The sequence below is a fragment of the Peromyscus leucopus genome, chromosome 13, assembly GCF_004664715.2.
Source record: "Peromyscus leucopus breed LL Stock chromosome 13, UCI_PerLeu_2.1, whole genome shotgun sequence".
NCBI lineage: Eukaryota > Metazoa > Chordata > Mammalia > Rodentia > Cricetidae > Peromyscus > Peromyscus leucopus.
Genome location: NC_051074.1, coordinates 37,246,935 through 37,274,402, shown reverse-complemented (window position 1 = coordinate 37,274,402; position 27,468 = coordinate 37,246,935). Strand labels below are relative to the sequence as shown.

The 27,468-nt window shown below is 55.9% G+C and overlaps 2 protein-coding genes across 2 annotated transcripts; one reads left to right on the top strand and one right to left on the bottom strand.

Annotated features, from left to right (window-relative positions):
- Positions 1–27: 27 nt before the first annotated feature.
- Tmem198 (transmembrane protein 198) lies at positions 28–6,329 on the top strand. Its single transcript, XM_028893056.2, has 5 exons — positions 28–400; positions 705–909; positions 3,143–3,718; positions 4,928–5,130; positions 5,458–6,329. The coding sequence occupies exons 2-5, from the start codon at positions 744–746 to the stop codon at positions 5,593–5,595; spliced, it is 1,083 nt and encodes a 360-aa protein (XP_028748889.1). The 5' UTR covers positions 28–400; positions 705–743; the 3' UTR covers positions 5,596–6,329.
- A 150-nt stretch (positions 6,330–6,479) lies between these two features.
- Positions 6,480–27,331, bottom strand: Obsl1 (obscurin like cytoskeletal adaptor 1). Its single transcript, XM_028893051.2, is given in 23 exon segments — positions 6,480–6,612; positions 7,297–7,566; positions 7,880–7,984; positions 8,310–8,471; positions 8,635–8,658; positions 8,661–8,790; positions 9,331–9,443; positions 10,245–10,304; positions 10,307–10,510; positions 11,445–11,717; positions 11,848–12,117; positions 12,710–12,985; positions 13,147–13,434; positions 13,510–13,785; positions 14,734–15,006; positions 17,933–18,205; positions 18,770–19,042; positions 20,980–21,252; positions 23,289–23,585; positions 23,705–24,007; positions 24,149–24,400; positions 24,480–24,749; positions 26,059–27,331. Coding segments are annotated over 23 exon segments (5,685 nt in total). The 5' UTR covers positions 27,071–27,331; the 3' UTR covers positions 6,480–6,604.
- Positions 27,332–27,468: the final 137 nt, after the last annotated feature.

Here is a 27,468-nt window from a genome sequence, read left to right as displayed (position 1 = left end):
GACGTCAGATGCAACCCGCCCCTGCCTGGATGGTGCACCCTGAGTGACGTCAGGAGCAGAGGCCGGAGCTGTCCATCAGCACCAAAGGCCGCCGGCGGGCTCAGGGGCATGGGGCCGCGGCTCCGGGGCAACCCGAGCTCCTGCTCCTGCTCCTGCTCTTTTCCCTTCCCCGGGCCGGGTCCGAGTCACCCGGCCGTGGGGCTGCAGTGCCAGCCGGTGTTGGAGGTGGAGTGGCGACGCCGTCGCACAGAGACCTGTCTCTCCGGCCCAGCAGCCCCCTTCGCACGGCGGACTTTGCCCGGACCCCAGTCAGTAGGAGCCTCTGGCGTCCCACAACCCCGGCTCCTCCGGCCCTTGAACAGCCTCTCTTGCTCGGAAGCTCAGGTCACCTCCAGCCCAGGTAGATCTTGGACAATTCCAAATTGAGCCTCTCACAGATGGTGCTCGGGCTTGCCTCTTTTTTTTTGCCAGCAGCGCCCTACCCTCGCCTGGCCCCGTCTAGTCCCTCTTTTAAGTCCATCCCAACCGCCTCTAGCCGGGCACTTGTTTCCCTTTGTCTTTGCTGCCCGTTCCAGAGACGCTTCCAGAGCTGCCTGATGTGGGCACCAGTTCCTTTGTCCACCGTGCCCTTGCTGAATTCCCCCACTCGCACTGTTATCCTGGTGGAGACCCACCACTGACTCTTGACCCCGATTTCCCGTCAGGTTGACCTGGGAGGGTGACCCTCTTCCATTCCCAGCACTATGCCGGGTACTATGGAAACTCTGCGGTTCCAGCTGCTGCCCCCGGAGCCAGATGATGACTTCTGGGGTGCACCCTGTGAACAGCCTCTGGAGCGCAGGTATCAGGCACTGCCGGCCCTCGTCTGCATCATGTGCTGTTTGTTTGGAGTCGTCTACTGCTTCTTTGGTGAGATCCCCCTCATTCCTCACCTGTGCCCCTCCACTGTTTCCCCGAGGTTCCTTTTCTGGTGCCTCCCCGAAACCATTGCCAGCCCATCTCGCCCCCATGGCTGTATCTTTCTCTTGTTGATCCCAGATATATTTGTAGATCATTGACTCTAGATTCTACGGGGCAGAGGTTTTTAATTTAGGCTCTTTGAGTTTGAACCTGGCTCTATATGTTAGTCACTGTGGTGTAATAGGGACATTAACCCGAGTCTCAGCTTTCTCACCTGGACAAAGGCAACAATGTTTGTCTCATATACATGAATTAGTAGGTACTCAAAGGACAGTAGCTATTGTAGTGAAGATGTGTTTGGATCACCAGGCTAAGCAGTGAAAACACTTAGCATGGTGGTTAAGCATGGTCCCTACAACAGGGCATATTGTATGGTGGGGGCGAGACCTAGAATATTCACACTTGTGATACATATTAGTGTGGGCTGGATGGTAGTCACACACATGGAGATCGCCTACAAGGCAGACTCCCATAAGGATGGTTATTGTGAAGAGTTGTATGGGGGAGGGCGTGGTATGTCTGTAATCCCAGCATCCAGGAAGCTGAAGCAGAGAAATGGAAGCTCAAGGCCAGTATGGATGACATGGTGCAGTGGGTTGTATGCGTGCGTGCGTGCGTGCGCGCGTGCGTGCATGCGCAGTAACTGCAGGAGTTCAGTTGAACAGGTGACTGTGGGTCCAGTTGACAGCTCTCGAGGTCTTGGCCCAAGGTCTTGGCTGCCTTCCTTAAAGAAAAGTGTACCTTTTTCTCATTTCCACAAAGGTTATCACATGGGCTAGTGGCAGCTTAGAGTAAATGCCCAGTGGATTCTTCACAAAGTTATAGAACTTCACAGTGGAGCCTGCCTTCTATGAGTAGGGACCCAAAGAAAGCCTCCAAGAAGATAGTAAGTATCAGAACCAGTTTGGGCAAAAGGGCCGGCAGGTTTGCCAGAGTGTGGCAGACTCTATACCTCCCATTAGAACAGTTGGGAATATGGGGTGTGGGTCAGATGGTCTTTCCTTTACATTTTTACAGAGTGGGCAAGAGAAATGCTCCCCCCACAAGGGTTTAGGACATGTAATGGGTCTTCAGTGATCTCCACTCCCTCTGCTCTGTGTACCTACTCCCTCTGCATGGTGCTCTGGATAGCTTCATTCCTTAGCCTCAGCTCCCATGTCATCCTACCCATCTTGGATGCTCCTGTCGTGGGATTCAGAGCCTTTTTCTAAACTCTGCTCCTCTCTGACTCCAGAACCTTCTGGGATCTGATTACACACACCACCACCCCCCCCCCCCCCATTCTTGGGACCAAATCTCCTTTTTCTTTTTAGTATCTTTCTCTTTGCTCTCCCTGCCTCTCCTTGACTCCCAACTCTGCCGTCCACCTTCCCAGCTGTTCAGGATCTACACCCCGCCCCTCTTTCAAGTACTGCCGATGGGTGTAAATTCCCTATAACCCCTCTTCTGAAACTCCACAACCACACCTTCTCCACATAGTCCTCTGGGATTCCCTGCTACCCCATATGGATCCTAGGGCCCTCCACTGGCTCTCTTTGATCCCTGCAACTCCAATCAGGAGACCATTCCTCCACACTGTGGTCTCTAGTGATCTGACCCCACTTCTCTGGCCTCAGCGTTCCCCTCTGTCTTTAGTAATCTCAATGCTTCTACTTTTGTCCCCCGAACCCAGCTCTGCTGTCTCTGTAACCTCCTAGCAGTGCTTTAGTTCTGAAGCCCTGTGACCATAAAAGGATCTCATCTTCCCACAAACTTATGTGACCTCACCCCTATACATCATTACTTTTCTGACTTCCAGAGTCTTCATCTCTGACTAGTCCCCTCCTCAGAGGACTCCATTGCTGATCTCCTTGTAACTCCAATGAGTGATCTCTCTGAACCCTATGATTCTAAAGACCCCATGGCCCCATTACTGATTTACTCAACCCCAGTGATCCTTAACTCTCTGACCCTCAAAGACTTCAAAGCATTATTTCAATAATTACCTCTTTCCAGAGATTCCCAGCAAACATTTACATGCTCCCCCCCTGACCTCTAGCTCTACCGCTGAGCCCTGTGACCTCTAATTCTCTTATTTCAGCACCCGTGTCTCTGATTTCCTTGTGACTCTATGTTCCCAACCCTCTGACTTCCAGCCTGGAGACACCCTTCTGGCCCCTCACTGACCCCTGTTCCCCTCCAGGTTACCGCTGCTTCAAGGCAGTCCTCTTCCTCACTGGGTTGCTGTTTGGCTCAGTGGTCATCTTCCTGCTGTGCTACCGAGAGCGGGTTCTGGAGACGCAGCTGAGCGCTGGGGCAAGCGCAGGCATCGCCCTGGGCATTGGGCTTCTCTGCGGGCTGGTAGCCATGCTGGTGCGCAGCGTGGGCCTCTTCCTGGTGGGGCTGCTGCTGGGGCTGCTGCTCGCTGCTGCCGCCCTGCTGGGCTCTGCACCCTATTACCAGCCTGGCTCTGTATGGGGCCCGCTGGGGCTGCTGCTGGGAGGCGGCCTGCTCTGTGCCCTGCTCACGCTGCGCTGGCCCCGACCACTCACCACCCTAGCCACCGCCGTGACCGGAGCTGCGCTCATCGCCACGGCCGCCGACTATTTTGCCGAACTGCTCCTGTTGGGGCGTTACGTGGTGGAGCGACTGCGGGCGGCGCCTGTGCCGCCCCTCTGCTGGCGGAGCTGGGCCTTGCTGGTACTCTGGCCCCTGCTTAGCCTGATGGGTGTTCTGGTGCAGTGGAGGGTGACAACCGAGAGGGACTCCCACACGGAAGGTGAGAGGGCACAGGCTAGGGTGGGCATGGGAAGAAGAAGGGATGGACAGAGATGGGTAAGGTGAGGGAGGGGTTAGTGAGCCTGGACCCGAGCTATACACACCCAAACTGGGTTAGGAAGCTGACTCGGCCAGGGTCTAGGAGATGAGGGCTAAGGAACAATATTCATTCGAAAGGAATGTGGGGGACACTGGCTGTAGGTCAAGCCCATTCCAGGCGCTGGGGTGACAGAGCAGAGATGAAAGGAAAGAAGGACAGAGGATGTAGCTCGGTACATGCTTGCCCAACATGCGAAGGGTTCTGAGTTTGAGTCCTAGGACCACAAACAAATGCTACCAGACATGGGCTCATGCCCTTACGGGGGTACATCCAGGGCAGCCGAGCAACAGATAAGAAACATGCAAACAAAACCAATAAGTTAATTCCAGTTGTGCTGAGTGGTATGGAGGGATACAAGGTAACATAAAACTGTAACTTTATGGAGTTCACTGTAGCGAGAGTAGCCAAGGAAGGCTGCTTGGAGCAGGTGCGGTTCATGAGACAGGCTGATGGTGTCGACCCTCTGGGCTGGATTTTGTTAGGACAGTGAGATGCCCGTGGAGGGCTTAGAGCAGGGGAGGAAAGAACATGGTTAATGTTGGGAATGTAGAACACATTAGAGCAGTGGTTCTCAACCTGCCTGATGCTGCAAGCAACCCTTTCATACAGTTCCTCCGGCTGTGGTGACCCCAACATGAACTTATTTTCGTTGCTACTTCATAACTGTAATTTTGTTACTGTTACGAATGACAATGTGTTTTCTAAATGGTCTTCGGCGACTCCTGTGGGAGGGTCGTCTCACCAAGGGGGTTGAGACCCACAGGTTGAGAACCACTGCATTAGTGGGAGGTCAATGGAGACAGGAAACAGTGAAGAAGCAGCTGTCCAGTTGAAAGGTGATGGCGGCTGGCCTGGGAGTCACCCAAGGCCTTAGGATTGGAACAGCATCAACAGTTGTGGAGGGGTATTGCACATACAGGCCTTTGCAAGAAAAGAAAAACTGTGACAAGTGCCATCTTGGGGGCGGGAAATGAGGAAAGGAAGTAACAGGGTGGAAGTGGGGGTCAGAGGCAAGGGGCTGTGCCAGCCTAACGCCCCCTGAGGGAAAGAGAGGGAGAGGGTTCAGGGAAGAGCTATGTGAACTGAGTCGTCTGTGTCCCCCCTCTCCAGTGGTCATCAGCCGGCAGCGGAGGCGGGTGCAGCTGATGCGGATCCGGCAGCAGGAAGAACGCAAGGAGAAGCGGAGGAAGAAGAGGCCCCCTCGGGCTCCTTCCCGAGGTCCTCGGGCACCTCCGCGGCCTGGTCCCCCGGACCCTGCCTATAGACGCAGGCCCGTGCCCATCAAACGCTTCAATGGAGACGTCCTCTCCCCGGTGAGAGCCCAGAGCCCCTCCAGCTCCAGGGTGGGAAGAGTGTGTAGACCGGCCATGCAGGACTGAGCCTTCTAAGGGGACCCTGGCCTTAAAAGGCCTCCGTTTTTCTACCAATCAGAACCTCTGTACCTGGGCCCTGATAGATCCAGCTTTGTAGATGTCCACAAGTACTGACATTAAGTGGATATGGTATATGGTGCGGTTTAGGGCTGTGGACTCAGTGTGGAGATGCCTTGGGTTTGCACAGGTCAGGAGAGTGTCAGGCCTGGGTGGTCCAGGGAGAGGTGGATCTGCAGCAACACTCAACACCCATGCTTATCCCCACAGAGTTACATCCAGAGCTTCCGGGACCGGCAGACTGGGAGCTCTCTGAGCTCCTTCATGGCCTCACCCACGGACACGGACTATGAGTATGGGTCCCGGGGACCACTGACAGCCTGCTCGGGACCCCCTGTGAGGGTGTAGTCATGTTTCCACCGTCTAAGACTACTCTGCAGTCGTCAACTCTGCCAGCTTGGAGAAGTCCTGCCAGACCACTACTGCGGCTGCACGGCCCTGTGGTCTTTGGCGGCTCTCCTTCCCTCCTTGGAGAGGGCTGGCCAGCCACCGGAAGGGAGGCTGTGTCTCAGGCTAGGTAGGCCTGGCCTGAAGGAGAAGCTCCCGTCCAAGCTCCCGAGGGACTCGGGATGTGAGGCCCACTGGGATGTGCTCAGGGTTGTGTATTGCCCGTGTATGTGTGTGCAAAGGGGTAGGCTTCGAGGGGACGCTGGGACCCTTGCCTTAGATTTCTGATGGGCAGGGCTTCTTCAGGGTCAGCCCTGCCTCCCGTCCCATGGCTGGGGTCCCACAGGCCACTCTCCTGCATGTCTGTGAGGAGGAGGAGGCCTGCCTGCCTCCCCTAGTGCTCTGCCTTCCAGCCACTCATGCAAGGGTTCTTTGTCACTGTCCATGGAGCTAATGCAGCACCCCGCACCCTGGTCCCCTGGCCTCTGCAAAGCCACCAGCCTGAAGGGCAGTGGCAGGGGATGCGGGTGGGGAGTGCCGTTCTGGGTTGGGTTTGGGAGGAGGGTGGAGGGAGAAGGGAGGGAGAAGGGCTGAAATGCACGGTGCATGTCTGGTGTCTGCCATGCCACCCTAGACACCTCATGCTTCTGTCCCCTCCCACCCCGTTGAACATCTTTTATAAATGTGCCAAACTATGTGACCTCTGCCAGAAGTCTTCAGTAACTGGTACTTCCATCAACCAAGTTGGAAACACCCTGCAACCTTGGAGCTATGTCATTGACTCGAGGGGCTCCCAGCACACCTGCCCTCCCATGGCACACAGACAGGCGTGGGCACAAACAGTAGTGTGTTGTTGTTGGTTTTTTTAATTGTTTCCTGATACCTCCGGCTCCCCTCTTCCCACCATGCCCAGCATAAGGGTACTCGTCTCCTTCCAAACTGTCTGAGGGCATTGGTCTGGTTCAGTCTTCTAGTCACCTGTAGAAGAATGACTGCATGTGGGACCGGGGTTGGGGAGAGTATGGCAAAGCCAATTTCTTCCCCCTGGCAGAGCCTGGGTACCCACAAGGGGAAGAAGAGCTGGGTCCTCACCCTTTCGGAGCCTCTTTCAAGGGTGTCTGTGGGACCAAGAAGGTGGGAGCAGGTAGGGTAGAACACACAGCAAAATGTGTGAAAGATGTGCCAAGATTTGGGGTACAGTGGGCACCTCCCATGTGAAAGAGGGGAGGAATGGAAGGAGCTTGCCCAGGCTGTTCTTGAACCCACTCAGGAGAGCAGCAGCCAGCTGGACAAAGGGCAGGAGCGGGTGAAGGACAGGTACCAGCAGATACTGGTGGGGAGTGAGGGGAAGAGCAACGGGTAGCAAAGGGGTGTTCTGGGGAGACAAGCATGCACCAGAAAGCAGAGAGAAGAGGCCCTTAGCAGGAAAGGTTCTAGGAAGGTCAGGGAAAGTTCTGAGACTCAGGGTTCCCTTTCCTCTTCAGCCTTGGGTGTGATCTCTCCTGCCCCTGCCCACATGCACCAGAACCTACTGCCAAGAGTCTTGCCCCGAGTCCGGGGAAAACCTCTCATAGGTGTATCTCAGCACTGAAGCTTCCAGGAGGCGCCCCCTGCCTGGTCAGCATCCGATTCCTGTGATTCTGCCCAGTGGGCTTGACTCACCCTCAACCAGCAGCTGTGTGTCAGCACTGTCCTGGCCCGCCTGGCAGCTGTAGGTGCCCTGGTCCTCAGGTCGGACGTCATGGATGACCAGGCTGTGGGTGGGGCCGTGGCTGCGCATCTCGTACTTGTTTCCCGGACACAATTCGACCCCCTCCCGCATCCAACACACGTGGCCTCCAGGGCGGGACACAGTCACCTCCAACACCGCCCTGCGGCCAGCCAGGACCGTCTTTTCTCGAGGTGGGCGGCGGCACATCTGGAGAGGCAACGCTGCGGTTGGGGGGACAGGGGCTTAATAAGGACACGCACGGCCCCCAGAGGAGAGGTGTAGCTTCCCTGCCTACGACCTCCACTCCTGGTACAAGCCCTCCGTGCCACCAGTCGGTTTCCCCGCATGCCCGGCTCAAAGTCTCTTCCTCTCGGTCTCCTCCCGAGGAAATGAGCTGCCCTCTGTGACCTGCCCCAAGCGAGTCCCCGAAGAGGAGAGATGAAGGAAGCAGCGTCTCTAGGACCAGCGGCTAGTGAGTCAGTCCCAGGACGGGAGATGATGCCCATCCCTGTCGCCTTCGCCTCAGAAGCTTACCCGCCACCTCCAGCCGAGCCAAGGACTGGGCGGGTCCCGCCTGGAAGCAGACTTCACCGGTGTCCTCGGCTCGCAGCTCGCTCAGCACCAGAATGTGTTTCTTCCCTGGGCGCGGGGGAGGGGAAAGGAGCGAGGCCTCAGCCGCTTCCCGGGAGGATTGGAGAACGAGGGTGGCACCCGAGCAGGTCCCGGGGGTGGGTGGGTGGGAGTTCCGAAGTGTCGGTGCGCGGAATGGTAGAGAGGAAGCGAGAAGGAGCTAGGCAGGACTCGGAGCTGGCGGCGGAGGAAAGTCCGGGAGACCCGATAGTGGGGCCGTGGGGCGGGGCCTGCTCGAGCTAGAGGCGGAGCTAATCCTAATGGGGCGGAGTCTGCCTGAACCCTGGGCAAGGTAACGGGGGCGGGGTCACAGAGGGTAGAAAAGCGACCAGACCTTCCTGACGGATGCGGACGCGACCTCCGGGTCTCAGGACACGGCCGCCGAGCTCCCAGCGCCCGGTGGTCTCGGTCTCCGACACGGTGCACTCGAACGTGGCGCCGTCCCCTTCGCGGGCGCTAACAGACCGGAGCTCGCGGAGCACAGACACCTCGCGCTCTGGGGCGGAGCCGGGGGGGGCGTGAGTCGGGGCCGGGGCGGAGCCAGGACACACACCCGCCACGCCCCCCTCCCTAGAAGTGTGTAAGCTGTCGGGGAACACCCTTCCGCAGTCCCGGCGCCCAAAGTAGTACCCAGCCCCGGGCATCCCTGGGGTACCCACCGCGCACTGTCAGACGCGCAGGCCGGCGCGGGCCGTCCCCACCACGCAGCTGTAGGTTCCGGCGTCCGAGGAAGTGCAGCGCCGCAGCAGCAGCAGGCGGCGCGTGCCGAGGGCCTGGAGCCGGAGCCGCGGGCTGAGAGACAGTGCCTGCCCATCCTAAGGGCCGGATTTGCAGCCGGTCAGACCGAGCCCAGCAAGACTCTGGAGGCCGAGGCCCTGCGAGGTGGCGGTGGCCTCTGTGCATGCCAAGCTGTCTAGGGGCCCACCAGTGGGGCTCATTTGTGTTCCCCTGCTAGGGTTGGACTGTCCCACATCTTCCCTCTCCGGTCACTTCTCTGAGAAGGTGACATGCCCTGGGGACTTTAGTGCCGGGATTTGACACCAATGGCACAGAAAGCCCAGAGCTCTGCATGGACCCATGGAGTGTGGATTCTAAAATTGATTTCCAACATAGGCTCTACCCCTTTTGTCTGCCCTTGAGCAACTAATTCTGTTCATCCCACAGAACATGTTCCTTTGATAACCAATCTGGTGATAACAAGTTGTACCGGATTCCCAGGGTGTGGTAAGGATTAAAAAGGATTAAATGTGCCATCCCTCTTAGCCTAGTACCAGCCTCACAGGACCAGTGGAGTGTTAGTTGCTTGCCCGAATTATGGTTATGTCGATAGGTCTTCACTAGGGTCATGCTCTGACCTTCTCCCATATAACATCAGCCAAAGTCTGGGAAAGCTCGCACTCGAACGTGGCTGCGTCCCCTTCAGTCACTTCTAGGTCCTGTGGCCCCCTCACAATAGTCACTGGGACCTCTGGGAGTGGGTATGGGGGAACAATGCCAAGGGACAAGGGTGAGGAACGAGGGCCCCATTTGCACAGCACACAGGCAGAGCAGATCAGCGGTGATGCATGCAGGTGGCCAGTGGAGGCTGCTAGCGAGTGGAGGACATTCGAGGACAGGAAGTTCAAAGGTGATGCTGAGAAGGGGAGACACAGCAGGGCCAGAGGGCCAGTGGGGTAGGAGTGACGAGAGCTGGGAGTCACATGTTGAGGCGATCAGCCGGGGACATGCTGGGGTTGGAGGGGAATGGTAGAAGCTGAAGAAGAGATCACCAAAGGGATCACTCATGGATGCATGGACAGCAGTGGCTATGGAGCGGGAATGGATAGCTGAAGACCCTGGGCTTGCGGTAGGAGCATAAAAGCTCCACAGAGCACCGAGGTCCATTAGTCACACAGAGGTGTGATTCACGAGGAAATCAGGAGGGCTGGAAAGATGGGGGCCCTCAGGCAGAGTTAGTACCAGAGCACCCTTCGGTGGCTCATCAGTGGAAGAACTACAAGGGATACACTTAGGCAGCAAAAGGGTCCACTGAGTCAGAATAATGTCAGTGAGCCATGTCCAGGTCGGCAGACTAAGGGACCATACAGACATGGGATTTTCAAGATGGCCCCAGTGTGCAGGCTTGAACACAAAGGTGGTCACTGTGGGGGCCACACAGATTCAAAGGGTCCAGGGATCCCCCACTCTGGCAGGGTGGTCAGTAGGAGCCACATGCTTAGGTCAGTGGTCACACACAGGAAATTAGCAGGCAGGGGCCCAGAGGCCACACCTCTCACTGAGAGCCGAGCAGCGCATCGAAGGGTATCCGAAGTGAAGGAGACACAGCCGAGTCAGCCAGACCCAGGTCGCTGAGCACCAAGCGGTGAGTGCGGCCTTCTGCATAAATGTGGCACTTGGGCCCCGGGTGCAGCCGGACTCCGCCCTGGGCCCACTCTCCAGTCACACCCTCCTGGGACAGCTCCAGCTGGAAGGTGGCACTGCCCCCCTCATTGACAGTCACATCCTCCAGAGGCCGAAGTTCCCTCAGCTGCCGGGCTGGTGTGGGAGATGAGGAGAGAGGGGAGGGATGCCAGCTCTAGCTCTGAGCAGGGTTCAGGGGCTCGCCCCACCCTTAGCACTCTCCACACCACCCCCAGCACTCAATCAGAGGTCCTAACCATAGAAGTTCAGGCTGGGTAGGTGGGAGGAAGGGACAGACATAATTGGCTAGATTTGGTCAAGGGAGAGGTGTATGGGTTAGGAAAAGGAAAACACATAAAAGGATTGTTAGAGTTTGGGGGGGGCGGTGAGACGTGTGGGGTGTCGTGACACCGGAAGGAACAGGAAATCTGAAGCCAGACCCGCTGGGATTGGAGCCTTACTTTACCATATAATTTGTTATGTGCCGTGTGATCTTTGGCAACTGCTCTGACTTTTTCTGGCCCTAGTTTTCCCAGTTTGCACCAGATGAAGAGCAGTGAAGCTCTGGATTAGACTGTGATGAACACCTATCACCACCGATGGTAGCCAATCAACAAGCGCTGACATTTCCGCTAACTTCCTCCAAGTCTCTAGAGTAGAGATCAACCCCACTTTGAGGGAGACTTGTTTGAGAGAGATTGCATGAGGTCACACAGCTGACTAGCAGAGGGCTCCAGCATTGGGGTGGTGGGTGAGAAGTACTATGTGCCAGCCATTCTTTCGAAGAATAAATACAGAAGAGTCTTCCTGGAGTATAACATTTATGTTGCTAGCAAAGCCATCTTGGGAGTTGGGGTTGGAAAGCAAAGTCCACTGGGACTTCTGAGGTAACCAGAAAACATTAGAAAAAGAGAGGTTTCGCTTTGAGCAGGGAGTCTTCAGGCTCTAACCCCTGAATGGGATGGCCAGGGCAGACTTTCCTTAGCAGAAAGGGGCACTTTGGTGGGGGGTCTCGGGGACTCTGGGCCAGCCAGGTGGATGATGAATTAGGAGAAGACAGGGCACTCACGCCTCACGCTGAGCCTGGCCAGGGTGCGATCATGGCGGCTCTCGCAGCCGTAGGTACCCTGGTCGGTAAGTAGGACTCCATGGATGGAGAGGCGGTGGACATGGCCATCCTGGGCAGTGGTCAGGCGAGAGTCAAGGGGAAGAGGTTCCCCACCTCGTAACCAGCGAATGGCTCCAGCTGCACCCACTCGGCCTGTCTCTACCTCAAGGCACACATCCTGACCTTCCTCAGCCCGCACATCCTGCAGCCGCCTCAAGAAGAGCAGCTCTGTCTCTGGAAGGGAAGAAGAAGGGAGGTCACGGAGCCCTGATGTTGAGGGCTGGCCCTGGCTATCTCACTTGTAGGCCGGGATTGTGAGGGGGGTGACAGGGAACGCAGCATTTTATGCTCAGGAGCACTGAACCTCGAACATGGAGCCTGGCACTTGTGTCTGTGGCTCCCACTCGGGCAGTCACGGTCCCCGTGTCTTTGAGCTGGCAGCCTCGGATGATCAGAGTGCGGCTTGAACCATTCTGGACCATTTGCAGCTGGGGCCCTGGAGTAACAACAGCTCCATTGCGTAGCCAGGTGACCTGGGCATCCGGTGGGGAAACTTCACACTGGAATGTGGCATCATCGCCCTCGTGGACCGTCAGGGGCGTCAGTTCGGAGACTAGTTTCACTGGTGGGGATTCTGGAAGGAGGGGTGAGGCAGTGAACTGGGTACCTCTTCCTCCCTCTCTCCTCATCTCTTCCTTAGGACTCAAGCCCTCATTCTCCCCCTCCATCTTGAGTAAGATTCTACTGTGTTGGTCATGGGGCTTCTCCCAAAGACCAGGATGCCAATTCCTGGCCACACTTAGTAAGCTTCCTGCAATCCCAGCCTGGTACCTCTTCCCAAGTCTCTAGTACCAATACATCATTTACTATGGGCCCCATGACAGCATTTGGTAGTCATGGCAACCTACATGCTATCTATCCCATTTCCGAGTTGGGGCTCAGAACATTAAAACAACTTTGCTAATGTCACACAACTCCCAGGAGCAGAGTCTGGGTTGGACCTTGGGCAAGTTGGTTCTAGAGGCTCTGTTCTTATCTACTGGGCCACACAGCATGCTAGGGTCCTGGGAAAAGGAGTTTGCTCTCGCAGGGTGACGTCATGCATGCATTGGTGGGGAACCACAGACAGGTTGGGTGAGACGAAGATGAGAAGAGCCCAGAAGGACAGGAGATGGTCTTTTTTTGTGGGTGCCAGAAACCCATGGGTGTGAGGGGCGCACGGTTACCTTCCACACTGACGACGAAGATGCGACTGTCCTGGGGTACATCACACAGGTATTCCCCAGCGTCCCCTCTCCGTGCCCCCCGCACCCGAAGCACCTGCCTGGCCCCGGCTTGTTCCAGCTGTACCCGCCCCTGGTTCGCCAGGCGTTCCCCGTCCTTGTACCAGCGCACAGGGCCCCCTGGCCTGGAGAAGTGCACCACCAGCTCTAGGTCCCCGCCTGGGGTGCTTCGAACCCTCGTCTGGGCTGCCTCGGGGGCCACTACCCGCACCGGGGGCTCTGTGGGGTCAGAGCTAGGGGTCACTGGGAGGGCCGTGGGGAGGGCAGGGAGACAAGCTGGGGAAACAGGGCAAGGGGATAGATGCGGTGTCTTAGGAAAGTGGGGGAGCCCTGGGTATGGATGGGGTGCTTCTAAGGCTTTCTGCCCAGGCTGTACTCACCAGCCACCTGGACATTGAAGTCGAGGCTTGGGGCCCCTGGGGCTGCCCCAGACTGGCAGGTGTAGACACCTGCATGACCTAGGTCTGCAGCCCGGATGTAGAGGATTCGGCGGGGACCCTCAGCTCTCAGCTCTAGTCCTTCCCCCTGCTGCACAGGGTTCCCATTATGGCTCCAGAACACCTGTGCGCTCGCTCGGGACAGCTCACAGCTCAGCACCACTGGCTCCCCAGGAGCCACACAGAGCGGGCTTGGGGCGGCCTCTGGGGCCAGGAACTGCACTGGGAGCTCTGCGTAAAGAAAGAGAGGTTGTGAGTCCAAGCCAGCCCCCGCCTCCCCACCCCAGGCTAGCCCGGCACACCCACCAGCCAGGCTGACGTTGAAGGTGACAGCCTCATCTCGGGTCTCACACACATACTCCCCGGCATCCTTGGGCTGGGCGTGGGGCAGGGTGAGAGTGCGGGCAGGCCCCTCGGCACCCAGCTGCAGTGCGTCTGACACCTCTACTTCTAGTCCATCCTTGTACCAGCGCACCTGGGACCCAGCCGGGGCCACTTCGCAGCGCAGCTCCACATGCCCTGGGGCCCCAAACTGCAAGTCCAGGGATCGGGCTGCTGGGTGCACAATCCTCTCTGGTGGAGCTGGTGGGTGGGCAGGGAAAGGGGCACATGACTTTGACTCAAGGTCTCTCCTTGCCTCTCCAGCACACTTTATAGCTAAGGATCTGAGGGCTCCTATGAGGAAAAGGACTGCCCAAGGTCAAAGAAGCGGGTCGGACTCATACCCAGACCTATCAAGTCACTCCTCATCCTGACGTTCATCCTGATTCCCTCTCCTGCTATGCTTTGCCTCTGACACACTTATCTTTTGTTACTTAATAAACCATTTATTTTTATTATTGTTATACTATTATCATTTTTATTATTATTTATTATTATTATTATTATTATTATTTGCCTGTCTACCCCTTCCCAATGTGAGTTCCACATTTATTATTATTATTATTATTATTAGCCTGTCTACCCCTTCCCAATGTGAGTTCCACATTAATTATTATTATTATTATTATTATTATTATTATTATTATTTGCCTGTCTACCCCTTCCCAATGTGAGTTCCACATTTATTATTATTATTATTATTATTATTATTATTATTATTATTTTTGCCTGTCTACCTTCCAATGTAGTTCACATTTATTATTATTATTATTATTATTATTATTATTATTATTTGCCTGTCTACCCCTTCCCAATGTGAGTCCCACGAGCACAGGAACCTGTAGCTTACCGGCTCACTTTGCACCCCAGCATCTAGGATGATGTCAGGCAGGTACTAGCTGTTTTGATCTGCGTTTGTTACATGAATGAATGGTCCTAACGGCTGGGCTCCCTCTCACCGGCCCTGTGGTCACCGCCCTAGCCTGACTGCTCTAATGGTTACGGCTGAGGAGGCTGTGACGCTCCAGAGGCATGGGGGAGGGGGCAACGGGGCCCCTAAGATGAGGAAAGTCAGGGGAGCTGATGGCGGCCCCACAGCACCCGTCTCTCTCCCTCCCTGGAAGAAGGCTACCCACAGAAACGACCCACCTGTGACGGTGACGGTGAAGAAGGCCGAGTCATCTCCAGCATCACAGACAAACTCGCCCCCGTCCTCTGGCTGGGCAGCAGGCAGCACCAGTCGGCGACGAGGTCCATCACTCTCCAGCACCAGGGCCTCACTCTCCTCTACCTCCAGCCCATCCTTGTACCAGCGCACGGGAGCATCCTCTCGAGACAGCTCACACGTCAGCACCACACATTCCAAACTAACAGCAACCAAGGTCACCTCATCCTGGGGGTAGATGATCCGCACGGGAGGCTCTGTGAAGAAGGGCAAACAAGGCTGTCACCAATGGGCATGATTTGGGCCCCCTTGCCCATGTGGTGATAACAGTACTGAGTACTGAGTAGCATAATGATAAGGAATAGGTCCCTGATCTGTCCTCTGAAATCTCTAGGGCCAGGTCTTTACAGAAATCAGAATAGTTTGGAGTCTAAAAAGAAGGCTGCATTTCTCACTTATAAGACACCTTCAGGCCCTGTACCTACCCCTTATAACTATCCCCACTAACATTTATTTTTTGCTGTGTAATGTATTTACCCTCAGCAAGACATATTAAAAGATAACAGTCACACCTCACTATATATATATATATACATATATATATATATATATTATATATACCCTACCAGATAAATCAGATAATTAAAGAGTAATTAAGCATGCAGCAGTTAAACTCAGTTCTAGTGAAATAATTTTTTTGTTTTGTTTTTTTCAAGACAAGGTTTCTCTGTGCAGTTTTGGTGCCTGTCCTAGAACTCATTCTGTAGACCAGGCTGGCCTCAAACTCACAGAGATCCACCTGCTTTTGTCTCCTGAGGGCTAGGATTAAAGGAATACACCGCCACCACCCAGCCTTAGTGAAATAAATTTGACTGCCAAACCTTTCTTTTCTTTCTTTCAAGAAAAGGCCTTACTACATAGCCCTGCCCGGTCTGAACCTCACTGTGTAGACCAAGACGGCCTGGAACACACAGAGCTCCGCCTGCCTCTGCCTCCTGAGTACTGGGATTATAGATGTACACCACCATACCAGAAGGCCACTGAACTTTTGGAGCTTTCAAAATTGTGCCTAAGGGATGGCCAGGATCTGTAGAACAGATACTTCTTAATGCTCTAGTAATGGTTCAAAGCACTTGGCAGGGTTAGCCTCACAGTGATGTCTGGATCGAAAGTACTACAGTGTCTCCATTTTCCAGTTGAAAGAACTAAGGCACAGAATGATCAGCAATGAGCTGTCCTTAAGGTCACAGCTGACTACAGTTCTTGGGGGCAGGAGGAAGCACTTTCTGTTCCAGGCAGGCTCTCCTGCTGCTGGCAGTGAGAGGCAATCCAAGCCTTGAGGCAACCAGGGAATGCTTTTGGTACCCGTACACCAGAGTTGCTAAGACCCATCTAAAAATTTCCCAGGGATGCTACACGCTGCTTCGGGGATCTCATCCCCATGCACAGGCCACTCCTCCAGAGAAAAGGAACCAACTCAGTATTATTAGATGCTCAGCAAGCCCAAGCTTACCCTGGTACCACGCCCTCTTGTTCCCCTGGGAATCAAGTTTCCAGATTAGCACCGGGCCCCCTTGTGGCCGGGATGGAGAACTGCTAGCTTCCCTGACTAAGATTTTTCAGAAGTTCGTGGAAGGACCCAACCCCAGCACACTGCAGCCTTGAGCTCCTGTGGGCACACCTCCATACATGGGATTCTTTTCTCAGAGTGTCTGAGCCAGAAGATTACAGAAGGCAGCTTCTTGGGCTGTGGCACAGATTGGGGCAGTGAGCTGACAAAAAGCTGTGACCAGAGAACCCATTTGGTGTGGGACCTGATCCATTCTGGCCTGGGGGTGAGGTGAGATTCGTGTGAACTTTCCTGTGAGGCACCTGGCGCTTTGTGGTTGTGGCTATTATGTCTGGCCAGGGCTGGGAACAAGACAGTGAAAGGTGGCTGGCTGTAAACCAGAATGTGTGCATGGCCTTGTTGCCGTTGTGGACTCCGCTAACTGGGATATTGGGAGTGGGAGTCCGTCAGGAGGCAGGACTCCTTGGGCAGGTCAGGGAAGAAGGTAACAGGGCCACGAACAATGGGGTGGATGTCACAGTGCTGCCTTTGGGGTTCTTCTACGATGCCCAGAACTGCCTAAAACCCCCACTACCGTCCTGAAGTCTCTGGCAAAAACAACCATCACTTCTGCCCCCCTAGCTAGAATGTTCTCTGCCCACTCCTTCATTCAACTTAGCTGCAGTAGAGTAAGTATTTTCATTACCCTGACCAGGACAGCAGCCGCCAGCCCTAGGATTCCAATGCTGTCCTTGACAATCTACACTGACATGTGTCTGACTTTCTTACTCGGCTGTGCTCTTTGGGAAGGAAATGCACGTCTGTCCATACGCTGCAGATTATATGGAGCCCAGCCTATATTACAGTTACCCTGGGTGACTTCCTCCCAGGTCTTCTCCACCTGTCTGCTCTGTGGAGTCCTCGACATGCTTGTCACTTATCACAGGTGTCTTGGAGCGTTTATTGGTGTGTTTATTGGTTTAACAGAGGGGTCGCAAACTGCAGAGGCCAAACAGGGTTCAGTCAATAGCTCAAGAGGTCTGGGGAGAGGCAGAAGGGAATGGCAGGGTGGGTGGAACAGAGGGATGGGGGGGGGCCCAGATTATGGGGCAGCTGCTACTCAGTGCCAGCCGTCCGTCGCCATGGGGGGAAACGGGACCAGAGCCGGCGGGTCTTCGGCTTTTTCAAGAGGACGCATAATTCCGGGTTGTTATTTTGACTGTCCTGACTTTGGTATGATTCTGCAGGCCAAACAAAACACATCTGTGGGCTGCACGGAGACCAAGAGAGTCTCCCCATTTGCGACCTCTGGTTAACAACCGTCTTCCTAGCTAGTCTGGCAGCACCCTGACCAGGTCGCCCAGGCACCTGGCCCAGTGACCGGCCCGGACGGGGTGTGCAGTCCGTGAGCTGGTGATGGAGCACAGCTAAGACCTGGCCTTGACACGAGAGAAGGGTCTGTTTATTCCAACCGGGGTTCCGGGTTCAACCAGCAGGGCCCCTGGTGCATGCACCCTCGACCCACACTTCCCTCCCTGACACTGGTAAGCTTGCGAGCGAGGGAAGGGCCACTCAACACCCTTCACCCCCGGGGCTGTCCTCTGGTGATTCTAGGGGCTGGTGTGGGTGCACACCTGTGACGGTGACAGTGAAGGACGCCGACTCGTCGTCGATTTCACACAAGTACTCGCCGGAGTCCTCCAGCTGGACGGAGGGCAGCACCAGGCGACGGATGGTGTCTTCCTTCTCCAGGAGCAGCGCTGGGCTCTCCACCACCTCCTCCCCATCTTTGGTCCAGCGTACCTCAGCCCAGGGCCGGAACAGCTCACAGGTCAGCACCACACGCTCCAGCCGTACGGCTGCCACGTACACTTTGCCGCTGGGGTACACGATCCATGAGGAGACGTCTAAAGGACAGAGAGATCTGCTGCTAGACCCTCGCTGCCCTTCCTGATCTGTGCCTGTCTCCTACACTTCGAAAGTCTGCCGTGTGTGGAAGAAGTCACTCTGTAGGCGGTCACTCACAGCTACAGCCACCCAACCCTGAACATAACCATCACAGTCACAAAGGCAGGACCACGATCTCCAAAGCACACCAAACTTCGTGTGGGAGCTGCATAAATGGGGACTGTGGTGACTTTGGCTGTGAGAACAGTTCACATTCTCTGGGATGAGACAGGGACTGAATAAAAAAAATGAAATAAATGTGTGAGAAGAAGGCTGGGTCTCGGGTGGAACTGGGGTCCCCCCACGGGCCTCAGATATCTTTGACCCCTTCCACACTGGGTACCACCTGCTCTGTAACAGGACTGTTGTCCCCCAAGGAACCCCCTTGGTGGGGGGTGCTCCTGGAAGATGGAGATGGAAGGGCTCCCTAGGGACCAGTGTGCTCAGGACTGGCCAGCGCAGGGAGGCTAGCCGAGGGACCCCTGGGAGCGAGCATGTGCACGAGCTACTCCAGCTGATCCCACCTGTGATGGTGACGGTGAAGTAGGCACGTTCGTCTCCGGCCACACACTGAAACTCGCCCCCGTCGGAGGGCTGGGCTGTAGGCAGCACCAGGCGGTGGTGGGGCCCTTCGTTCTCCAGCACCATGACGTCGCTCTCCCGGACCTCCTGCCCATCCTTGTACCACTGAACAGGGGCGTCCTCCCGGTCCACCTCACAGGACAGTATGACACACTCGGAGGTGATGGCGTGTACAAACACGTGCTCTCTGGGGTCCACGATGTGCACCGGGGGATCTGGATGGGGAGCGGAGGTGGGTCATAAACAGTCCCTGACCCAGGAGACATGTCTCTACATGGGAGGACACTGGCGGTAAGGAGGAGGGGGTTACTGAAGCCCTGGCATGCTGGGCTTTGGGGCCACCTGACATGAGATCATGCTGGCAGGCAGCTTAGGCATGATGGGAGATGAAACAGCACTGAGTGATCCACAGAGCCCCACAGGTAGCTGAGGTGGGGACCCAGAGGGTCGGAGGCACAGAGAGGTCACCCAGTGGTGCCCAATAGCGACAGAGGCCGAAGGAGGGTTACAATCACAAGGCACATGGCTGAGTTTACTGTTTCCGCCACAAGGCCAGGCCAGGCCAGGCCTGCAGGATGACTTAGCCAGAGTCAAGCAACTACTCTGTTGGTCAGGACTGTGTTTTGTATACCGGCACTATCTCCAAGGCCCAGGTGTTAAGTAAGGGCTTGCAGGCCGGTCTGGTGCTATCACGGTGCTATGGCTTGGCTGGATGGGAAAACCTTAGGTCGCTGGCGCCAGTCTTCAAAGGGGCTGTTGGGATCCCAGCCCCCTCTCCTCCCATTTCCTGACCATGAAGATGAGCAATTTGTTCTTCCACATACAACCCAGCCTTGGACATCCAGTGCCCCGATCCATCACAGTCTCAAAACAATGGGTCCCCTCAGTCTTGGGTTGGAATCCCCCAAACAAAGCTTTTCTCATTATCAGTGAACTTCTCAGGTATTTCACTACAGTGACAGAAAACAGACTGACATGGGGAGAGGGTTCCCCGTCACAGGGACATATGCAGGACATGTGCAGGTTGGGGTCACAAGCTCTCCCGGTAATGGAGTTGAAACAGGATTTCTACGCAAAGGGATCGGTGACGCTTAGGCTGCCATCCTTGAGAGTCAGTTCCCTCCCTCCTTTTTTTTTTTTTTTTCAAGACAGGGTTTTTCTGTGTAGCACTAGCTGTCCTGGAACTCGCTCTGTAGTCCAGGCTGGCCTTGAACTCACAGAGATCCGCCTGCCTCTGCCTCCCAAGTGCTGGGGTCAAAGGCATGCACCACCACTGCGGGCTCCTCCCTCCCTTCTTTTGAGACAGGGTCTCAGGTAGCTGAGGCTGGCCTCAGAGCTGCCTGTGCCACCTTGCTGAGTTCCTGTCAGCTGTCTCAAAAGAAGATCCCCTAGGCTCCGTCCTGGATGTCCCCACTCCGGATATCCCAGGAGACCTGGGAACATGCATTTGCAACAAGCGTCCACAGTGCTGTCTTGTGTGAACCACTGGACCAATACACGTGACACTCCTGCATGCTTCAACCACCACGGGTAGCAGGAAAAAGCCAGGCCTGGGTATGTCCAAGCCTCCGTCCTTGCTGGCTACGTGATGGCAGTGAAGTCACAATAACTCTGTATCAGCCCTGGCCGTCCTGGAACTCGCTCTGTAGACCAGGCTGGTCTCAAAATCACAGAGATCCGCCTACCTCTGTGTCCCGAGGGCTGGGATTAAAGGCACATGCCACCAACGCCCGGCTGAGATTATTCCTTATCGAGTTGTGGAAATTAAACAAAATAGCATAGGTTCAAATTACCTAGCATAGCTCTAGCCCCAGGGTAGGTTCTGAAGAAATGCCAGTGACTCCCTTCTTCCCTCAGCTGCAGTTAGCTCCCTCACCCAATCCAGCAGAGGGTGTGTATGCACTGGTGAGCAAGTGTGTTTGATGATATGGATACATGAGATTAAAGACATAAATGCAGGACCGGGGATGTAACTCAGCAATACTCACCTAGCACCCACGAGGCCCTAGGCCACATCCAAATACCACAAGATGAAACAAATAAAAAGCTCTCCTTTTAAGGGGACCTCCACCAAGCCAACAGACCACAGGGACAGGGGTCACCAGGCTCCCAGCATTAGCCTCAGCCAGAAAAGGCCAGCGTGGTTCCTGACCTTTGACAGTGACGCCGAAGAAGGCTGAGACCCCTTCGGTTCTGCATTCAAATTCACCGCTGTCTCGGACTTCAGCCTCGGGCAGGATCAGCCGGTGCTTGCGCCCGTCCATCTTTACTATGAGTTTCTCACTCTCCTCCACTTTCTGCCCATCCTTGTACCAGGCTGCCGGAAAGTCCACCCTTGAGAGCTCACAGGTCAGCACCACACGTTCAGAGGTTGTGAAGGTCAGTAACACCTTGTCCTGGGGACTCAGGATGTGCACGGGGCTTTCTGTGTGGAGAGAAACCCGGTCACTGACAATGTCTTTGGTCTCTTCTGCTCAGATATGCATCTTTTTCTCCAGTGCGTGCTTGCGTAGGGGTGGATACATGGGGGAGACAGCTGCTGTTAGTGACTAAGGCCCAGCTGTCAGTCAGGGTTTTAAAAACAGGTCTGAGGTCAAAGGCATCTGTCAAGCACAGCCTTAAGGTACTAGGTTCAATTTCCTGTACTTGGAAAAAGAAAAAAAAAAAAGGGATTGTGCTCTGCTATGGTTTGGATATGATCCGAGTTGTTGCTGAAAGGTACATGGTGATGGAAATGTGGTCCTCGGGAGGCAGAGCCAGGCGGATCTCTGTGAGTTCGAGGCCCGCCTGGTCTGCAGCGCGAGATCCAGGACGGGCACCAAAACTACACAGAGAACACCAGGGGTGGTGGTGTTTGGCGCCTTTAAGAGGGGAAGCTTAGGGCCGGGTGGGCGTGGTGGTGCAGGGCTACACAGTGAGACACTGTCTTAAAACCAAAACCAAAACACCTAACCAAGCAAGCAAGCAAGCAAGCAAAAACCAACCAAACCAAAAAAAGCACAAAACAAACAACAAAAGAAGGAGGGGAGGAGGAACAGGAAGTAGTGATCGTGAGGCTTGGTGGGAGCAATTCTCAAAGGACCCCAGCCAGTTCTTGACGACATTGCCACAAAGCGAGTTCACTCTACACACTTGCTTCCTTCTGATCGTGACAGCTTTTCTACTTTGTCATTCTGTCATTAGTGAAAGGTTGAGGGCCGGGTCCCTGGAGACTGAACTGATGGGGCTGACCAACACTGGACTTCCAGTTTCCGGAACTGTGAGCTTAACAAAAGTACCCAGAAAGGGTTTCTCTGTGTAGCTTTGGTGCCTGTCCTGGATCTCGCCCTGTAGACCAGGCTGGCCTTGAACTCACAGAGACCTACCTGGCTCTGCCTCCCGAGGGCTGGGGATTAAAGGCACGCGCTGCCACCGCCGCCCGGCCCTAAAAGTTCTTAAAGAGCCCATCTTTCCTGGTGCCTTGGGTGTTAGTGGTCCTAGGTTATAGTTTAGAAATGCTGCTCTTGATAATGTCTGCCTTTGCTCTCTACTTCTGATGCTGGAGGTGACCTTTGGTAAGGCCTCAGGTTCTCTAGCAGTAGCAAGACAGCCAAGTGCTAGGATGGCCCTTGGATTTTTAGCACCCGCTTCCCCAGTCCTGAATGATGCTACATTCCATTCCCAACTTGTTCCAAAGGAAGCATGGTGTGTGGGGGTGGGGTGGGGCGGGGATGGATGGATGGGTTGGTAGGTGGATGGATGGATGGATGGATGGGTGGGTGGATGGATGGATGGGTGGATGGATGGATGGATGGGTGGGTGGGTGGATGGATGGATGCATGGGTAGGTGGGTGGATGGGTGGATGGATGGATGGATGCACGGGTGGGCGGGTGGATGGGTAGATGGATGGGTAGATGGATGGGCGGGTGGGTGGATGGATGGATGGATGGATGGGTGGGTGGATGGATGGATCCTGGAGCCAAACAACCTTTGGGCAGGCCATTTAACTTACTTCCCTGTGTCTGTCTTCCCACAAGCCAAGTGGGAATGACAGAAGAACTCATATTAAAGGGCCATTGACAGGATCGTGCTAGTTGCCCAAGTCATGTGCCTGGCTCCAGATGAACCACTAGGAGACAGTGTTGGCAATCGGACAAGAGGACGGAAAGCAGGCAGGGACCAGGGCCAGGATCCATGTCTCTCAAAAGAGAGGACATGTGCCATTATTTTTTGGTGGTATCGAGTTGGACCCAAGGCCTTGCACATGGTAGGCAGTGAGTGTTGTAGCACTGAGCCCAGCCCCAGCCCAATGTGACAGAATTACTGCAGATTAAAGCAACCCAAAGAGAAGCTCTGTGTGCTGTGAGTTGAACCCTCAATCGCCGCTCATCACGAACGCCCCTATTCTTGTAGCCCAGCTGTGAGAAACAGGCACATCATAGGCTTTGGACCCATCAGCCTAGGTGTCCACCAGTACCAACCTTGGATAGTGAGAGCCGCCGAGTCTTGCACACCAGGGCAGATGAAGCCCACCAGGGCCCCGCTGTCCTGGTGCTTCACAGCCTGCAGGATGAGTCTGTGCTGCAGCCCCTTCTGCTCCACACGGTACCGCAGGGCTCCGGGCTCCACCTGGCCTTCCGGCTCATCACTCTTGAGCTGTTCCCCATTAAGGAACCAAGTGCCCTGGATGATGGTGGACAGATCAAGGGAGAAGACGGCATCCTCCCCATCATACACCTGCACGTCCTCCAGGCCTGACACCAGGCGAGCCGTGGGCACTGGGACAGAGACAGGGCATGGCCGTTAGAACCAGCAAGGGCAAGGCGGGGCAGGTGCTGGTGGGCGGAAGAACACCATTAAGGACTAAGAGTCGGAGAAGGGCAAAGGCTTAACTCACCGAGGTGAGCAGAACCGTTGAACACGACATGGGAACTGCGGCCGTGTTCACTGACGGTGCAGATGCGGAAGCGGTAGTCGCCCTCGGAAGGCACACAGTCCCCCGGCACCTCTACAGCTCCGGCTTTCTCAATGCTGAAGCACTGGACCCAATCTTCAGAGCCGACCTCCTGCCGCTCGAGGCGGTAGATGAAGGAGGTCTCTGGGGCTGGCTCGGGGGCCTTCCAGGTCAGCAGGACCGTGTTCTTTTGGCCTTTGAACATCTCCACCAAAACGGGGGGCCCAGGAGGACTGTGCTTGACACCTGAGACACAGACGAGACTTCCACCTGAGCCTTGCACAAGCCCCCAAGAACACTTCTGCTTTAAATCCACTTGGCCAACCCAGGAGCCAGCAACTGGCTACCCTCCCGCCCTGCCCCTCCTCATGCTCTCCATGCTCTCACATTTGACCCTGAGCAGGGTGGTGGTACGGGAGTTGCCCAGGCTGAAGGTGATCTCGCCAGCATCTTCTCGGGTCACCCCTGGAAGGACCAGGGCATGCATGTGACCACAACTGCTCTGGCAGGTGGCTGGTAGCTCCTCCCCATCATGGCTCCAGGACCCCTGGACCCCAGCCTCTCTGGTCTCCACCAGCAACACTGCATTCTCTCCCTCCAGGACGTCAAGCTTCCGGGGTAAGCGCTTCAGGATGGGTCCTGAGAGGCGGATGGGAATCCGTCAGCCCAGGATCCAGACACCACCTCAGCCTCAGCCTCCTCCCACTGGCCAGCTGACCTTTGACCGTCACGTTGGCCACAGTGCGCACTCGACCCCGCATCTCGCACAGATAGACGCCGTCATCATCCGCCTTCAGTCTGTGGATGATGAGGCGCCTCACGGTGCCCTCCTCAATCTGCTCATACTTGCGGCAGGGTAGGAGTCGTTGGTCCTCTCGGAACCAGGCGGTGGGGATTCGAGAGTTGGGTACTTTACACTCGAGCACCGCAATCCCATGCTCTCGGCCCTCCACATCCTGGAGGGGCCTTGTGAATCGGAGGCGGGGTTCTGCAGAAAAGAGGAGAGGAGAGAAGGCTCAGAAGAACCAGCTGAGGGGGTCTGCTGGTACCAGACATTATCTGCTCTTCCCACAAGGCTGGGGATGACAGCCGAATTCCCAGCCGAGTCAAACGACCCAATTTTCAGCCTGACCATGATGCTCACCAGCCCTATCACTTTGAACACATCAGTTTGCTTGTGTGTTAAATGGGGAGAGGGAGGGTAAGAGCTGGACCGGGATCGTGATTTTTCAAACTGTTCCCCAACTCTACAACCTTTCCCTAACTCTGCCAGGGTCTGCATTGAAGTTTGCTTTACTAGCATCCCAAGCATTTCGAAACCGTAATTCGGAAACAGGGAGCTAACTTGAGCTGGGGAAACAGGTTTTTGTGCCACTTGGAGAAGTTGCCTTGAGGGAACTTCTTGAGGACGGCCCAGTGTCGCACTGGCCTGGCAAGTTTGGGCACACTGAGTTGTGCCCATGAGGACACTGCAGGTACCACACACTTGGTGAAGTGCCAGGCAGGACTCCAGGGAACTTCCTGACATGTTTTCCTTGGAAGGAGAAAGCATAAGTGGAATCGCTCAGGTTGTGACCAAGTCCTGTCAAGGAGGACATTAGCTTCAGTGTGACTTCCGGGTGTGTTTTGTTTTCTCTGGATTTTCTGTTCATGAGTCCTGAGAACACGTTAGGAAATTTCTTTTTTTGTTTTTGTTTTGTTCCCCCCCGCCCCCTTTTACGCTCATCTTCTTTCAAACTTAAACAGCAGATTAATGAAAGAAGAGAGACTGCCGGGTACTTTTCCTCTAGCAAACTTATCTCCCCTGTGAATGAGCAGTTGCTCCAGGGAGGTTTGCACGGGCCTTCCCAACAGATTCCGGGCCTGAAGCTGTGAACACAGCCTCCACTCCAAATGTGTGTTTTCAATACAGCATCCCCCTTGTTCTCCCTGATTAGCATGTTACAAATTTAGACTTAGTTATTTACACTCATAAAAATGCTCCTTTTATCTTACAGACAGGGCTGCCTGCCGATGGGAATCCAGTTGGGAAAGGAGGCCTAAAAGAGCAGAGGATGAGAGTGTGGGACTTGAAAGTTTCACACAAGTCATCTATTCCTAAATTTAGTGGTTTTAGTGATTTTCAACATCTGCCTGGGTAGTTTGTTAAGAATTTCTCAAGTGTCTTGGAGACGTCTAAATCCGCATCCCTGAGGGTGGGAGGCAGGCAGGAAATGGGAATTCAGTATTTCCCCAGGACACGGAGGTGGACAAGAGCAAGGAGGATCTTCGAGGACATTAGAGGCGCGGTGCTCTACCTTTCACGTGCAGCTGGACGGCGCTGAGCGTCTGGCCCGCCGAGTTGCGCGCCGCGCACACGTAGAGCCCACGGTCTTTGGCTTGGCAGTAGAGCACCTTAAGTACAAAGCCACCGTCGCGGTCGCGGTACATGAGGCGGCGGCGGTCGGGGAGCAGAGGGCGGCCCTCCCAGTGCCATTCGATCTCGGGCTCCGGCTTGCCCATCACATAGCAGCGGAACTTGGCATGCTTGCCCTCGTTCACCCAGAAGGTCTTGGGTGCACACTTGAGAGGCTCCACCACGGATACCGGGGCCTCATCCGGGTCCTCGGGCGGGCTCTCGTGGGGCTGGTGCACCTGGAGTAGTGCGCCGGCCTGTGCGTGGCCGTGCGCGTTGCGGGCGTGGCACACGTACACCCCGGAATCGGGCAGCCGCACAGCCTGGATGCGCAGCGTCAGGCTCGCACCCTGGCCATCGGCGCCGCGGCCCGGCTCCAGCGCGAAGTGGCTGCTGTCCCACACTTCGTCCAAGGCCATCCCATCCTTCTCCCAGTACAGCTCAGGCTCCGGGAGGCCTCCCACCTGGCACGTCAGCACCACCTCCGCCCCGCGCAACACCCACTGGGACTGGGGCCCCGTTAGGAACACCGGGGCGCTCTCCCCGGTGCCCGGAGGCTGCAACGGGCAATCAGAGGACTGGGGCTCGGGCTCTGGAGCGGGGGGCTCCAGGACGGTCACCGCGGCCGCCGCGTAGGCCTCTCCTGCCGCGTTGCGGGCGCGGCACACGTAGACCCCGGCGTCGGTGGGCAGCGCGCCGCTCAGCAGCAGGCTGTGCTCGGCGCCGTCCTCCGGGAAGCTCAGGCGATCGGAGGCCACTAGCTGCTGCCCGCCTTTCTCCCACAAGACGGTGGGCGGCGGCTCCCCCAGGACCACGCATTTGAGCTCAGCCTCGGCGCCACTTACCACCCGCACGGGCCGCGGGAAGCGCAGGAAACACGGGGGGCTCCCCTGATCCCCTGATCCGGCCTTCATCGCGGCCGCTGCAGATGGCCTGCCTGGGCGCGCGGGAAGGCCGGGAGCCGAGACCGGAGCGTGGCGGAGCAGGCGCGGGGACCCGTGGAACTCCGGTGCCCTCCGGTGTCGGCTCGCCTCCTTCCCCTCGACCCGACCTGCAGCCCTGCTGCGCGGCGATTCCCGGGCCCAGAGCCCAGAGCTCAGGGGGCCGTCCTTCCTGTTTGCTTGTGCAGCGAGGGGCCCTGCAGCCTAGTCTGCCTGCGGCCTGGCTTCCTGCTCCCGGGAGCCTCTCTTCCCAGCCCCCTCCCACAGCCTGGGCCTCTTCCCCCTCCTCCCTCCCACCTCCAGCCGCCAGGTCCCCAACTGCCGGCCAGGCTTGGGCCTGAGTGGCAGAGGCGCCTGCAGCTGCCAATCCC